The following is a 17,183-nucleotide window of genomic DNA, read 5'->3' on the forward strand; positions in this document are numbered from 1 at the left end:
CGGCAGTATTTAGCCACGTGCAGGTCATTACCACCCACCACCAGAGTGGTAGGAGTGAGAGCCTGGTTGCAGTGGGCTAAGGAGAAAAAGGAAAGAAAGAAGGTGGAGGCAGGGTGTGTGAATACCATTTTGAGTCTCAATGTAAAGAGAAGTCTGGATGAAAAGGTAGCTGGGGTGGGAGAAGGGAAGAGATCAAGGAAAATATGTGTGTGTGTTTAATAAGATGGGGGAAAATACAGCATGTTTGATTGCTGATGGTAATGGGCCAGTCGAGATGGAAAATGGTGATACAGAAAAAAAGAGTGTATAATTTTAGGAGCAAAGGGCTTGAGTAAGCAAGAAGGGGTGGATTCTGGTTTGCAGGTAGAAAGATAAACCTAGGGTAGAGGCTGAGACAGGGCAGGCAGGTAGGAGGGGAAGGCTGTGAATTTGGTAATGGGGCATATGGACTGTCTCTTCCAGTGTTAACATTTGGTACACATAAACAGAAGGGTGGCTCGTGAGGGTGAAATAATTTTATAAGAATGGCATTATACCATATGTGCTATAAAAATAAAAATAATTGAATTTCTTTTTACTCGAATTTAACAGAAGAAAAAGAAGCTGAAGTGAAAGTGAAAAAAAAACTGCTGTACTTAATAATTTTTCTGTACCAAAGATAATAGTTCCTAAAAGTTTTCTCTAAGGTTAAAAAAATGATTATGAAAACCATTAGAAGGCTAAAGCCATTATTAATATTTTTAAAGACATTTTTAGTTATATCTTCCCTTTAGATGATTGTCTAGAAGAATTAGGTAATTCATGTTTTCAAACTTCCTTGCACTTCTCTTCCCTATCTCTCAATTTTTATAGCTTCTATCTTTTTTATTTGTTTCTTTTTTGCCTTGTCAAGTTTCTAACATTTATATTCCAAGTTGCATACTCCCATTTTTTTGGTCTTGGTGCCATATGTAGCCACTTTTTCTTTTATCATGGCTTTCCTGTTCCTGTCGTTTTTGTTTTGATTGATCTACTGGGCGCAAGATTTCTGTTTCTCAAGTCGAGTTCATGGGTGCTACGTAGGCTGAGATCTTTCAAGTTGCAGAGAAAGAGAGATATCTGCCCCTTTTTTACAGTTGAGCGATGACTCAGCTTGTCCTGATATTCTTGGATCACAGTTGCTCTCTATCAGAATTTTTTAAGACATGGCTACATTATCTTCCTTGAATATTGCTATGGAAGTCTGAGACCAATCTGGGTTTCTCCTCTATTTTGATAGAAGAGTTGCCTTCTATACATTGCTTCTTAAATAACTCTTTCTTTATCCTTGAAAGCCAAACATTCAAACATTATAAGTCTTTGTTGATTTTTCTCTGTTCATTTCATGATACATTATGGGCCTTTTCTATTCACAGATTTAGTTCTATGGATTTTTTTTTCTGTTTTATTTATCTTCTTCCTCTGCATTTATTGTGAGTCTCTTAAGTTTTACACACCATTAATTAGATTTTTAAAAACTTTTTATTATAAAAAATTTCTCACATACACAGAAATTACAAACATACACAGAAGTCAAGAGACTGGTGTTATGGATTCTCACATACTCATCACCCTTCAGCTTGTGGCCAGTTTTGTTTTATCTGTATCCTTCACCCATTCCCACTCTCTTCCATTACTTTGAAACAATGCTAGATATAATTTATCTTTGAATATTTCAGTATTTATCTCTAAGAGATAAAGACTTGTTTTTAAAACTTAACCATGAATAAGGTTCATCTAGTCTGTTTATAATCTTTATTAAATATATAACAATATTGCCTTGTGGTGTTGAGATCAACAACTTCTTTACTCCAAAGGTACAGTGAATGACGATGGTTGCTGGGCCTCAAAATCAGGAAGATGAAACTGAGAGAACAGGCCACAGGACTCTCCCTGATGCTGAACGGCATTAGTAGATTGGGCAACAGAAGCATGAATTGCATACATAGGAAGTGCCCACTGGTTCCTTGGTGTTCTCTGAATTTCTAGTGCTCATATGAACTATGGAGGGAAAAGGAGGCAGATACAGAATGTACAGTTTCTTTTCCATCAAGAAGTGAAACTTAGGCCCTTTCTGATTTAATAATAACACATGAAGAAGGAGCTGAGTGGCTTGAAGACTGTTGTAGTTCTGCCTTTGGTGGGCATGTGGTTTATTCTAGAGCTTTTCAAACTACAGGTTGAGACCTTTTACTAAACGATGAAAGCAAATTAGTGAGCCACAACCAGCATTGTAAAAGATATATATAAAAAAATCAGAGTTCATGACTAAGGATAAATATCGTTTCATGACACTTTTCAGTTGTGCATGTGTATGTGTGTGTGCAGGTGTGTGCTGGATTGCCAAAGTTTGACACCACTAATTTTGTTCAATTCCTATCACTTTCTATACCTTCTTCACCTACAAGTTAAAGGATTAAAGAACCTGTGGGATAGATTTTGTGTATTATCAGAAATGTATTTAGTCCAGGCACAGTGGCTCACACCTGTAATCCCAGCACTTTGGGAGGCTGAGGCAGGTGGATCCCCTGAGGTCAGGAGTTAGAGACCAGCCTGGTCAACATGGTGAAGCCTCATCTACTAAATACAAAAAATTAGCTGGGCATGGTGGCGGGTGCCTATAATCCCTGCTGCTTGGGAGGCTGAGGCAGGAGAATTGCTTGAGGCCAGAAGGCAGAGGTTGCAGTGAGCTGAGATTGCTCCATTGCAACAGAGCGAGACTCTTGTCTCAAAACAAAAGAAAAAGAAAAAAAAAAAAAGAGAGAAAGAAATGTATATAGTGTTTAAAGTGTACCAGGAATTGTTCTAATAACTTTATAAATATTAACTCATAAAAGCTCTGTGAGGTAGGTACTGTTATTATCAAAATTTTACAGAATGGGGACATTCTGGCATAGAGAGATAAGTAACCTGCCCAAGGTCACACACAGCGGACAGGTGGTGGAGCTGGCATTTGGAGCCCAGGCAGTCCAGTTCCAGGATCAGACTTTTCTGTGCTGCCTCTCCAGTTGATAGCATCTCTAGGTGATGGCATGTACTTTTTTTCTCCTATTGGCTTCAAGAAGAAATGATAAAAATGTGTTTCTCTCTCTTTCCCCAACACATACACTTAAACATTCAGAATTAAGACAGCAAGAATAAGGATTCTTAACTGGTTAAGCTGAAGGAATTCAGGGATTCTTTTTGTTAACCAATCAATGTGCCGGACTAGAACTATAAGATTCCACTATGACAGACAATCACACGAGGCCATATCTCAGCATTAGAAACAAATGGATAGGGGAGAGTGGATAAGAGCATTGAGTTTTAGAATTAAACACATCTCGGTTCAAATCCTATTGTGATCTGTCACTATCTGAGTGACCTCAGGTGGTTAACTGATCTCTCTGAACCTCAGTGGTTTCCTGTCTGTGAAATGGGAGGAATTGTGGCTGCCTTTTAATGGAGGCTTACTAGGCATCAGGCATGTAGCAAGCACTTTACATTCTCCATTTCTTTTACTCTTCATAACAATCCAGTGAAGTGACTGCTATTACAAACTCCATTTTGTAGGTAATGAAAAAGACTCAGAGATTAAGTGTCTTGGTCAGGGAGACACAGGTACCAGGTGGCAGAGCTAGAATTAAAATCCAAGCTTTTCTGAATGAAGTCTATCCTCTTAATCATTAAGCTTTGCTGCCAACTTATCTCCTTGTGGTGTTTTGAGGATTAAGTGAGATAATGTCCCTTTACACTCGAATAGTGACTCAATAGGAGCCTACTTGACACGTCATAAACACTTAATAAATGGTATATGTGATTACTAGTAAATATATAAGATGTGCCTGCCTATAACTTTTGTGGGGAAAGTTTACCTTTCTATAGTCAATTAAATCAGTTCTTATAATGAGTCAATCACTTAATATATATGTTGGGTTGTTGAAAAATAAATGGTTAGCTCTTCTGAAGGAACTGCTGGGCAGATTCTTCCGTTGGAATAAATTTCTTCAAGGATGGGACTTGTCTACCCAACATCCAGAACAGTACCTGTCACAAGGTAGGTGTCTTAGTCCAGAGTCCTTGAAAATAGAAAATAGAGGGAGAGGCAAAAGCATACACTTCATTTGTGAGAGTCATCCCAGGGAAGTAGGAATGAGGACAAAGGGAAGGAGGTGGAACAAAACAAGAGATTGTTTATAAGTTGACTATAGCTTCATGAGAGGGTGATTGCTTGGTCTTGTGGGACATCTTCACGTAACTATGTGAAGCTGCTGCATCTTTGAACATTATACTGGGGCAAGGAGGGAAAATATTTCAATTCATTCATCAGTTTCTATCTCCTATAGGTCAAAGTTTGATTCTTGGAGCCCCCACTTCTCATGTTGTTGACATGACTGCTGATTGACTAGGTCCCTCCAAGTCTCATGCTCCAGTGGCAATAGAGAAAGCCCGGGTTGGGATTGAGAGGCATGCAGCATGGGTACAAGGCAAAGCAATGTCAGGTTGGTCCACCAACAACATATGAAGGCCCAAGAACAGCCGTTGCAACTGGAACTGGGCAGACTGTTTTCAGTGAGCGGCAAGGTAGTTGTGTTCATCTTTGGGTGATTCATAAACTCAATCTGGTAGAGCAGGCCCTCAATAATGATGGACTTCTCATTGTCAAAGTTAATGAGCACTTTACCCTGCTGTCTTATTTAAATACTCTGTAGTTATGAAACTTTTGTACATCTCTCTTCATTCTTCATCTACTTTCCTCTCTCCTTCTTTCCACCTAAATGGGGGTGTTGTAAGCCTACATCTTTTTCATTCTACATGCTCTTCATGGACAGCTGCATTCATTTTCATGGTTAACTTCCTACCTGCCATCTATCATACTTGCTGATGACTCCCAAATGTATATTTCTAGACTTGGCCTCTCCTGAGAACAGGAGAATACAACTGCCTTTTCCAGTAGGAGGCTTCGTAGGCATTTCATGGGTCAACTGAACCTCTTGGTCTTCCTTAATCATTTTTGTTTGCTTTCTCCCTAGTAATGAATAGGTACTTGGTGCTTGCTTGTTGAACTGAACTTGAAACAATGTGCCAGTACTGTATGCTAAGCTGGGTCCTGCACAAAATGAAGTAAACTCTCCAGAGCCAGCTCTATAGGAACTTAAGGTCTGGATTTTAATATTGATCTGGTTTGTTTTCAACTTGATTGTGCTGGAGCCTTGAGCATATACAGTGTGCCATTGTCCTCTAGGAGAGTGGACATGTTTGAACTGACATTTGGTCTTTTCAGTTGTTTGGTAGGAAATTCCTTGGGTTTTGACTCTCCTTGGGCTTTAACTCTTCTTGGGCCATCCTGCTTTTCAAGACTCTCGTCTTGCTTTGTCCAGAGTTTACAGAGCCCTTTAGAACTGTGTTTGTATCTGTTCTGCTCAACAGGCATGCAGGGCCCTCTCTGCTGGCCCTGGCTTCCTTTTCTACCCTTTCTCTTCTTACTCTTCTGTGTAAACCTTCAAGTCACAGGGCTTCTCACAGCCTCCTGAGCTTCATCTGCCCATTTTAGCTCCTTTGACTTTGCTAATACAACCCTTCATCTGTCATCACCCTCACTTCTGTTTAAATCCTTCCCTACCCAAGATCTCAAGAGGTCCACGTTAGATTTTACTGATTTCTTCCTCTCTTCACATAGTCTGGGACCATTATTTTGGCACTTAGGATACACAGTCTTATGCTGTTAAATATTTTTGCCTCCTTTTCTCCAATTGAATTGTAAGTTCCTTGAGAGTAAGAGACTGTCTTACATTTTCTTGTGCAGATTTCTTTTTTTTTTTTGCCAATCAGTTTGAGCTTATGAGGTTGCTCAGGTTAGCCTTGAACTGATGACCTCGCCTTCGCGAGCGCTATGACTTCTGGCGGGAGCCACTTTGGACCCTGTTGTGCAGATTTCTTACATTTTCATGTGTGTTCCAATGATTCATCACCCAGATCTTTCCACAGAGTTGGTGTTAGATAAATATTTGCTGGGTTTGTTGGTTGATTATTGTGGCCCTTGGGACCTGACTTGCAGCTTGTCAATAGCAATGAATCAGGAGCATCAGAGTAAGTGACATTCCCCAGAGGAGCTGTTGGTCTTCACATCCTGCATCTTTAGTTTGTGGTACAAGTTAATTCTAAATGTTGGACCTTGAGAATTCTGTTTCTTAAACATTTCAGGCAAGACCTAGGAGCTAAAATTACTACTTTGGCATTTGATGTGCCAGCTTGTTCATTTGGGAGCCTTTTGTCTTTAACTTGCTATTGAGTCACTTAAAAGAACTAAGGCAGCCTGCCAGAGCAGTCGCGATGATTAAAGTTCATTGAGATATCCCTCTCATCCGCTTTATGAGGTTGCCTTCTGTGCGTTCACTTGGGGGCTAGAAAGTTAATGGATGACTGAACATCCTTTGAAAACTTATAGGGCCATTTTTCTTCTTCTCTTTCCCACTGGCTGGTTTTTCTTTGTCACCAAAGGTGCATGCAATGGTTTTAGTTAGTGTGGAGTTAATGTAAGGAGAGGAGTGGTTCTTTCTTTCATAACTTTGGGATAATCTGCCACACAGGGCAGACAGTTTTGAAGACAGCCATGTTTAAAGTCCATTAGAGAGAACTGCCATCAAAAGGAAAGCCAGGGTGGCAAGGGCTCCAGTCACAACTGTCCCCACTACCCACTTCCTCCCACTGAGATTACTGACTTACCTTTGAACCCAAGGACGTATCTTATGGTTTCAGTTTGCTGACTACTCTGAAGAGAAGGATGGTTAATCACACTATAGAGTCGTGGGCTCTAAAGTACGTGTTATTGCTAATGATTGGTGTTGGTGTGTGCAGTTATATTCCACTTGTGGAATTCTCCTACTCATTTTGACCTCTCTACCATTCAGCTTGTATTGCTCATTAATGTTCACTATATTTCTTCGTTTAGACAGCACAGGACTCCATCTAGCAGACATCCTCCACTGTGGTCTTGCTTCAACTCCGTTTATTGCATTCATCATGACACAAAGTTTTACTAGCTCCATTTCAGGCTGCTTGAGATCCAAACTACTCTATTAGCCTTCAGAGCTATTCCTCCCCTTGCACCCTTATCTTTGATCAAGCCCCAGTACCACCTTTTGTTCCAGTAAGGACATCTTCCTCACTACCCCACAGAGAGGCCACGTTTGAACATTCCCATCTCTTAGTGTACATTTTCTCTCATTCTGGAATATCCTTTCTTCTGTCTTCTTTTCTCCTGTCTTCCTTTCACAAACTTGGAGGTCTACTGTAATGAGAAGGTTTGTTCTGGGTCCCACGAGTACATTCGTCAACTGAACAGACAGATTTCTTCTTTTCAAGAAGTTTAGACTACCTCCAGAAGCCTGACTTTAGTAATGGGAGTCCCCACTGATCTTCCTGAGCCCGCAACACTTTTATTGGAGTATTTATTCTTGATTTCATGTACTTATAGTATACAATAACATAATTTCTATGCTATATAATTATATATCTTGTATAAGTATGTAATATGAATAGTTATATAAAATTTTGAAATATATATTTGGATAATGTCTTCACAATTAAAGTTCTTGAGAACAGGGATCTTCCTATCATATTTCTGAATACTTCAGAAATTCTCACTGTATCTATTAGGGCCCCTTTGCAAGTGACCAAAATCCAAGGCAAAGTGGGTTTTTGTTTGTTTTTTTAATGTATTTTAAAATTTTATTTATTTTATTTTTTTGAGATGAAGTCTTGCTATGTTGACCAGGCTGGTCTCAAACTTCTGGCTTCAAGCATTCCTCCCATTTTGGCTTCCCAAAGTGCTAGGATTCCAGGTGTGAGCCACTGTGCCCAGCCTAAGGCAAAGTGTTTTAAGCAAAAATTGAATGAATTGACTTGTATGACTGGAAGGTCCAGGGATAGGGCTGGCTTCTTGTCGTGATTTGATTCAAATACTTGTGTTTCCTTCTCCCTATCTCTCAACTCTGCTTCTCTAGGCCAACTCCATTCTTAACTGGGCTTTCCACTTATGGTGGCAAGATGGCAGCAGCAGTGCCACACTCTTGTCCCCGGGTCTTCCATCTCCTAGCCTAGGCCTGGATTGGAGAAAGCACACTGTCTTGGGAGAGGGCAGGGGTGGAATCAGTTTTACCGAGAGCATGTGGACTGCTAGTGGGGAAAACATGGATATAAGGAATGAAAAACAATTATTTTAGAAACATAATAGCTAGTTGTTGGTTGTTTGTGCCTTATTTATTTCTTTTTTTGAGACAGGGTTTTGCTCTGTCACCCAGGCTGGATGGAGTACAGTGGCGCAATCAAGGCTCACTGTAGCCTTGACCTCCTGGACTCAAGCAATCCTCCCAACTCAACCTGCCAAGTAGCTGGGACTAAAGGCATGCACCACTACTCCCAGCTAACTTTAAAAAATTTTTTGTAGAGTTGGGGTTTTGCCATGTTGTCCAGGCTGGTCACAAACTCCTGAGCCCAAGCAATCGGACCACCTCGGCCTCCCAAAGTCCTGGGATTACAGGCGTGAACCACTGTGCCTGGCCTGTTTATGCCTTACTTAATAAAGTGATATGGAAGAAGACTATCAGTCACACTCTTTGAGGAAGAATATTTGCTATTTCCTAGTTTACTGAAAGTATCTCGATGGCCTTTTCTTGGAAAATTGACTACTCATAGATAAGTAATGTCAGTCACTGAAGATGTGTTATGGTGTATTTAACACATTGAGGGCGGTGCCGTGTCTCTCTCTGCCCTGTGTGTATACTCATTTGTTTATATTATTATTTAACCTTGTTTGCTACCAGGTTTTTTCTTCTTTCTTCCCCACTACTCTGCTAACTCTAAGGAAGGACTTCTTGTCTCTATTCCGAGAGCACCTGAAAGGTACTTTAAATGTTTGCAGTAAGAGTAAGTAAAAGTTAGAAAGGACATTGGGAACTCAGTGACTTGCATTTCAGTCTTGGATCTGCAGCTAAATAGCTCTGTGATCTTGGTCAATCCCCTTTGCTTCTCTGAGCTTTGGTTCTCACATCTGTCCAGCAAGGATTTTTGAGTCCTTCCTTTACTAAGTTCATAGAAAGGCAAACTAGCAGAGTAGAGAGCAAGACTTGGCAGGGCATTCTGGTATTTTGTTTCCTGGGGAACAGTTTTGAGAGGGGCTGATTACTGTTGTGATAAGAAGTCTTAGTAAGAGATACGGAGGGTAGAGCCTGAAAGCCTCAATTGTATTCTTATGTAACACTCTCTGGAAAGGTACTAGGAATTAATATTCCTGAGATGGCTTAGGTGACATCATGTGTTTGTGAAAGGGCTAAAAGCAGGTGAGGCAGATTGGTTGGAAAAAGACTGGCAGTCAGACCAGGTTCCCAGTGGGGAGTGCGGGCTGATCTTCTGCTCCGCGTGCTGGCAATAGAGCCTGTGGGAGTCACAGCTCCTGCCCCCTGGGTGCTGGAACATCAAGGAGAAAGGAAGGACATGCCAGTGTGACTCTCCTGAAAGATTATGTCTGTATCCTGGCCTGCCCTTCCTCCCCCATTTTCTCCTTAGAAATGTGGTATTAATGACTTAATCAGAGAAAATTCCTGAAGAAGAAGATGAATTTTGAAGGGAGGAAAGAGGAATCTCTGGATTAAAAGCAATAGGCTGAACACTCACTCCCTCACCCGCTGTACTCTGCTGACTGGTAAATTCCCTGGATGTTCTCTGAAGTGGGGGCAGTTTTCAGAGGACTGTGTCATCTGCATTGGCAGGTGTTATAATTTAGAGTCTACGTGATTGTCAGCTTGGCAGGGCCCTGCCTGTTTTTTGTTAAGTGACCAGTATCCTATTAGGGTTCGTTTTTTTCTTCCAGTTGCATGCTTATTGAGACCCTTCAGCATCTTTCTGAAAAGGAAATAAGCCTCTCTCTAAATACCAGGATGAGTGTAGTTAGTATCTCAGCTGTGGCCAAGCATGGACAAGGAGGCAGCATTTCCAGGGGGAAACTTTGTGAGTGTGTCTTGTGATCCTGGATTTGAATTCACATGTAAAAACACTCCCTGCCAGGTCTTTATCTGACACCCTTTAGAAACGATGGAATGGTGACCCACCAGTGGATCAGGTCATGGCCAAGCCCACTGCCTAGAGGGGCAGCATCCAAGCTTTGCTGTAGTAGGAATAGTCAATGCAGAATTTGTTTAATTTATACACCTGGGGAAATGGAAACCAAGAATCCGTTCCTCCTTTTGGTTCCTGTTTGTTGGGTTATTTTCTCCTTCACTGGTAGATGGTGCTCAACAGAATATGTTACTTGGTGGGGTTAAATTTTTTAATCTTTTTTTTCAGTGAGATATAATTCTCATACTGTAAAATTCACTCTTTTAAAGTGTGCAGTTCAGTTGTTTAAACATATTCACAAAATTGAGCAACAATCATCACTATCTCAATTTCAAAACAGCGAGGTTTAAATTTGTCTTGAATCTGCATGAAATATCAACCAGAGGTCAACTCTGATTCTCAAGAACCTTTAAAAAATTTTTGGTTTCTCTTGCAAGGGAAGCTACAATTTTTATTCAAGTGTCATTTTTGAAAAGTATAACAGGAAAAAATGTCAGAAGCCATTAGACTTTTCTTAGGCTTGTTATGTGATTTCTTTCTGCTATTGATGATTTTTAAATCTTAGATCTTCAGGTTGGGGCTCATATCCACAGCTTCGTTACAGTAAAGAATATTTAAAGCAGAAGCAATAAGACTTTCTGTGTTCTTTTGTCCTTTTCTTCTTTGTCAAGCCATGCCTCATTAGGATAGGGCTTAAACCTGTCTTTTTCTCCTTTGTCACCATCACCTAGCACAGTGCCTCCATACAGAAGAGGCTCAGTAAGATTTGCTGAATAAATGGGCTCTATTGGGTGCTCAGTGGAGGCCAATTGGGAGTATGTAGCACTCCAGGTGGCTCATGGTGACCTTAGTACTTTGGCTTTGTGACTAGCCAAATAATTGGTTCATACCCCTAAGATATAGCTGCTTCTAGAAAGTGAAAGTTTGACTTCTTCCCATGTATCTCTAGGGAAGCAACTGGCAAGGACCCAACCGTCTCCATAACTCTAAAGAACTCTCTCATTGAACTGTACACCAGATTTGTAAAGCCTTCTTGAGTTGGTATCATGAAGCATGGTGTAAGTGGTATGAGTGGTGTGAGTCTGAGTGTGCACACATGATGTGCATATGCATGCTCGCCTAAGCACACGAGGGAACTGTGAGGAATTCCTCTGTTTTTATAATGGCTTCTTTCTTCTTTCTACCCTTTTGTTTGTTGATAGGCCAGGGTTCAGAGGGGCCTCCAGCCTGGGCACATGGCCCAGGAGTGCTGGTATTCATTGGCCCATTGTTTCCTGCCCCTTGTGTGCATGGATGGGGACTGGGGCCAGCATAGCTGCCTTCTTGGGGACCATTGTTTGTCTTTGTAGGAGCAGCAGCAGCAGCGCCTAAGGGAACACATTTTGCTCTGGATAGAACAATTGTCCTGTCTTGGAGCTGTACATCTAAGAGTGCGAGTGGTTAGAATTTCCTTTAAATGCCTGAGTGGATGCTTTGAGGATGGTAACAAGAGAGGCATCTTCTTCTTTCTTCTTCTTTCTCTTTCTTCTCCTTTTCCTTCTCCTTCTCCACCTCCTCCTCCTTCCTCCTCCTCCTTCTTGTTCCCCTTCTCCTTTTTGGTCAGTTGTGGGGGAGGGAAGTTGCTCAGTGGTGTCATGTCACAAATAAACCACACTGGCAGGTGGTATCTATTAACAGAGCCTGCCCCCCTCCTTTGTTTTTTCCTGGGTCAGGGGTGTGGATATTGCTTTCTCACAGTCTCTGTCCTCTAGGCTTCCTGGTAGACCTCAGGGTGCACTCACAGGACAAGAGAAGAACTTCCTATTAAGCTGTCCTGTAGAGTAGATCTAGGAAGTGGGGAAGGGATCCAGTCTGGTTGTGGACAGTTTGAAACATAGCTAGCGAATGAGTTGGTGGGCGAGTCCAAACTTGTCTTAGGGGCCTGACTCAACCCTCAGCTGGAAGGTGGAAAAGGTGATGTTCCAGGAGTAAGAGGCACGGTCACTTTGGTCATGATTTACCCATGAATACCTTCAGAGACTCCAAACTGGTGTTCTGTTTCTCTTGTTTTTGTTTCTCTGACCTATTATTAACCTCTTTGACAAGTCAGACCAACCTTAATTTAGCTCCAGCTCCATTTGCACAACTGTTGACCCTTTGGTAAATTATTTAGTGAGTCTTACTTCAGTTTTCTCCTTAGTGTAATCGGGATAATTGTGGTTACCTTACAGACTACCTGTGAGAATTAAATGAGATGATATATTAAAAGGCCCATAAAATATGTTCAGTAAACACATGCTTCCTTTCCTTCAGGGTCCCAGAGGGAGTACCTGTGATGCAGCATATACTGTGATGCCCTCACTGGGGCACCTGACATAGTCAGGCTGGAATTCCTTGCTGGCTGGATGTGCTTGGGGGTTTCTTATATTAAATCATATATCTCAGAGGCATCCTATGAAGTACTTGTTCCGTAGACAGGATAACTCTGGAGTGGCCTGCTTCTGGAACTTCATGGGACTTTGCCTGGTTCCCTCTTTTTTTGGCAGAAGGTGGCTGTCATCCAACTAACTGTTCCTTTCTATTCCCCTGGTTAGTGAGATGACTGAGCCAAAATCTTAAGTACGTTACAGGGAACTCAGAGGGACCTGACAGCCTACTGCCCATCCATATCCCCTGTATGTCTGTTACTGAAGCAGTACCTGGAAAGCCTTTACATCCTAAGAGGCCCTGGTTCTTACTTCATGGATGAGATTTAAGTAATATTAATTAGCATTCTGAATGCCCTCTCATTGCATGGTCTGCTCACCCAATGTCTATTACAGTCAGCTTTTCATTGATACATTGAAGGAGGACATAGTCTCAATAAGGGCCGTTACCTTTAAGAGACCAAAAAAACCCTGGCAAGAACCAGATGCCTGACATGACCTCTGTAGATCTTTACCCTCAAAACCCTTGTAATCAGACTCCATAAAACGCAGAATAAGAGAGCTTTGATGAGTGATGAGGTAGGCAGCTTTTCTGCACAGCCTTCTGTCTGCTTGAAACAATCCTTTGGAGCTCAGTTTCAGTTCAGGTGAGGTTACTGCAGGCTGGTTGGCATTGGTGGTTGACAGGGAGAGATATGAGGATGAAGAGGGTGGGAATTGTGCTTACAGATCACCTGAGATCATCCACAAAGGACATACTGATATTTGCAAAAACAGAAAGAAAAATGTAGATGGGGATGGATTATGGAGCCTCAGCTATTTCAAGGAAAAGCCAAATGCATCATTTACCCATCCTCATTGCTTCATGAACATTTCAGCATCATAATTCTGATCCTGATTTGCCTCTGATGTATCTGCAGCTTATGTGAAAACTCTAGACCCCCTCTCCCCATAATGATGCATTACACAGCATAGACAGAAAGTATTGTTACAACTGTACTATTTGGGAATAAATCTGGGGTGCGCATAATAAGAAAAGGCAGAATTTAGGTGCTCCTTTTCTGGGGGATTGGAGTCATTGTCACATCCTAATGTACTTGGAGCTGAGCAGGCTTGCAGAGGAAAAGGATGAAAGAAATGGCTCCATTCTGACTCAGGTGGGGATTGGGACATAACTTCAGCAGGATACACACTGCAGGCCTTCTCTGAGCTGAAAATCAGTCTGGCTTTGGCAGACTGCTTCCTGTGACTGCCAGGTCTCTTGTCAGTAACAAATGCAGTGCTGCATTTGAGGCAGATCTGGTCGCATCTGTAGCTGCCTTTGCAACAGTTCCAGAGAGAGTATTTGCTAGCTCCCTACAAGGACTGACCAGCCAGAAATCTGCATGCTAGAGCTTAACCAGAAATATTTCTAGCTATGACACTGCAGAGGCACTTCAGCATCCATGAAGATTAAGCAACACAGATATGAGTGATATTTGTTAGTGAAAAAAAAATCTCTTTCCAAGTCTTCTTAAAAAATGATTTTCATTCTGTGACATTGGAAACTGTGGAATCTGATTGACAGTGAATGGTTTGCTTGCCTAGAAGTTCTTGTGCTTATTTTGGTCTTGATTGCTACCGTTTGAGCTTGGGAAATTTTCTATCTCCATTAAAATATCCTGACCTTCATCCTACTTCACGAAGATGCTAAACAACATTTTGAAATGATGGGTAAAAGTGCAAAAAGTAGGAGCATGAGCTCTAAAGTCAGTCTGTCTGGTTGAATCCCAGCTTTACCACTTAAAAGTTTGACTTCTTTAAGACTCAGTTTTCTCGTTTTTAAAATGGAGATGAGGTGGTATCTGCCTCATAGGATGGTTGGGTTGATAATTCATTTGGGCCCTCTTCCAGAAGACAGCCAGATTCTGGCTCTGTGCTACTAGAAATACAGTAATTTAAATGGTAGATAGGAATATTATTATGTTTAATAAGGAGCTTCTCCTAAGTGATTCAGCAGATTCCTGGTTCACAGTGTTCTTTAATGGTGTAAAAAGGGTTGGAGTTTTTGGAAGTGGCTCATATCATATGGCTAGTTTAGACTTTAGGCTTTTTTGTTTAGGGCTTTGAATTTCCTGGGGCACAGGGAATAAGTAAATGGAAGGTGGGTGAATATTGATATGCACGGTTGCTATATTTAAGGCTGTCTTTCTGACTGTCTTCTCTTGTTTTTGTTGTAGAGATCCGTGCTCAGCTCACGGAGCAGATGAAATGCCTGGACCAGCAGTGTGAGCTCCGAGTACAGCTGTTGCAGGACCTCCAGGACTTCTTCCGAAAGAAGGCAGAGATTGAGATGGACTACTCCCGCAACCTGGAGAAGCTGGCTGAACGCTTCCTGGCCAAGACACGCAGCACCAAGGACCAGCAATTCAAGTAGGGGCTCTGTGGCTATTACTCTCAAAGACCTTGGAATGGGGTCCAGGGTGGGTGGGCAGGGTACGCCACTTAGATTCATCTGGATTCAGGAGCTACTAGATTCAGATTGGTTGAAAGCCCTCAAGGACTTCTCCTTTTCCAGATCAGTCTTATGTGCAATTCAGCTTCACAGAGATGAGAATAGGTGATGAACCATGCTAATAATAACAGCAAACTCATTTATAGCTCTACTGCCAGGCATACTACTAAGGGCTTTACATATATGTTAGCTTGCTTAATTCCAGCAACTCCATATGATGGTTATTGTTACCATCCCCAATTTATAGATGAGGAAACTGAGACATAGAGGTTAACTCAGGGTCTGTCAATCTCTCTCTCTCTCTCTCTCTCTCTTTTTCACACACACACACACACACACACACTCTCACACTCACACTCACTCACACACCCCTAGTAGTAGAGCTGGAATTCAAACCCACGCAGTCTGGCTCCAGTGTCTATATTTTTAACCATTTCACCAAACTGTCTTTAACTAGAAGAAATAAATGATGTTGAAGCTGTTATATTTAAATCCCTGTCTAGGCATTGCTAAGGTCTATTTCTTCTACATTGACTTCATTTTATACAGCTGGCCCCTTCACTGGGTTCCCACTGCCATTGCCCTAGTTTAGATCATTATCTTTTTTGCCTGAATGATTGCAGTATTTACTATATCTTCTGTAGCAGAGATTTTCAACCCTGGTTGCACATTATTAGAATTCCCTGGAGAACTTTAAAAAAATACAGAAATCTGGGCCCCACTCCAGACCAATTAAATGAGTGGGGCCTTGATAACAGGGTGGTGTAAAAGCTTCCCAGGTGAGTCTAATGAACAGCCAGCATTGAGGACCACAGTCCACAGCAGGGGTGTCCAATCTTTTGGCTTCCCTGGGCCAACTGGAAGAAGAAGAATTTTCTTGGTCTACCCATAAAATACATTAACACAATGGTGGATGAGCTTAAAAAAAAATTGCAAAAAAAAAATCCCTCATAATGTTTTAAGAAAGTTTACAAATTTGTGTTGGGCTGGACGGCCCCATGTGGCCCACAGGCGGTGGGTTGGACATGTTTGATCTGCAGCTTCTCCCCATTCCAGTCTGCCTGCTTCATTGTGATTGTAAGTAGTCTTCTGGAAAACGCTAGTGATCAGAGAGTTTTTTTCTGTAAAACTTTCAATGTCTCCCCATTGTCTATATTCTTTTTATTATGATGATGATTATTATTAGAGATAAGGTCTTGCTCTGTCACCCAGGCTGAAGTGCAATAGCATGATCTTGGCTCACTACAGCCTCAAACTCCTGGACTCTGGGGATCCTCCTGCCTCAGCCTCCCTCCTGAGTAGCTGGGACTATAGTTGTGCACCATCATACCCAGCTATTTGAATTTTATTTTATTTTCTCTAGAGGCAGGGTTTCGCTATGCTGCCCAATCTGGTCTCAAACTCCTGGCCTTAAGTAATCCTCCTACCTCAGCCTTCCAAAGTGCTGGAATTACAGGTGTGAGCCATCATACCTAGCCCATCTATGTTCTTGATATTCAAATCGTAGTCTCTCAGTGTCAGCATCATCTGCACAGTTAGAAATGAAGACTCTGGGGTCCTATTCCAGTCCTACTATGACAAGATCCCCAGGTGATTTGTGTGCACACTGACATTTGAGAAGTGCTGTCTGTAACAGAGGTGCATGCATTTTGGCTTGGTTTTTAAGCCCCTCTACATCTGGTCTCAAACAGCTTTCCAACCTTCTTTCTTGTTTCTGTTCCACCATACCTTAGCCAAACAGAACATTCGCTCCAGTGGGTCACTGGCATCCTGTTATTTGAGCTATGTGGTCAGTCTTTATATCTTTGCATGTCTAAGCCATGCCTATGTCTTAAGACCCATCTCCGGTACTCCTTGTTCCAGGAAATTTTCCTGATTCTCCCAGAAGAAAGAAAGTTCTCCGTCTTCTGAATTCTTACAGCATTCTATTTGTTCTTCTCTTAGGGCATTCTGCACTGTCTGCCTTCTGTTATCTTCCCATAGTGGACTGTATAAGTTTGTCTAGTGTCCCACAGTGCCTAGTATAATATGTGGTGTGTAGTTGATGCTTACTGTATTGTAGATTCCACTATATTGTGGAATAAATAAATGAATGAATGAATGAATTTAAGAATTAATGCCAAGTGTATCTTATTTTCCTCATTTTCTATTTTTGTTTATTGCCTTAATAA

At 41.6% G+C, this 17,183-nt stretch overlaps 1 protein-coding gene across 11 annotated transcripts in view; it reads left to right on the forward strand.

Moving 5' to 3' along the window:
• Positions 1-17,183, forward strand: part of SRGAP2 (SLIT-ROBO Rho GTPase activating protein 2) — a 271,565-nt gene that overhangs the window by 86,093 nt on the left and 168,289 nt on the right. For all 11 annotated transcript variants that reach the window (XR_013529861.1, XR_013529862.1, XM_035280593.3 and 8 more), the window contains exon 3: positions 14,738-14,930. Coding sequence is in view for 9 of the 11 variants with exons in the window: in XM_035280593.3 (XP_035136484.1) it covers positions 14,738-14,930 (193 nt within the window). In the remaining 2 variants the exon portion in view is untranslated. The remainder of the gene's footprint in view (positions 1-14,737; positions 14,931-17,183) is intronic.

The sequence above is a fragment of the Callithrix jacchus genome, chromosome 19 (genome assembly GCF_049354715.1).
Source record: "Callithrix jacchus isolate 240 chromosome 19, calJac240_pri, whole genome shotgun sequence".
Lineage (NCBI taxonomy): Eukaryota > Metazoa > Chordata > Mammalia > Primates > Cebidae > Callithrix > Callithrix jacchus.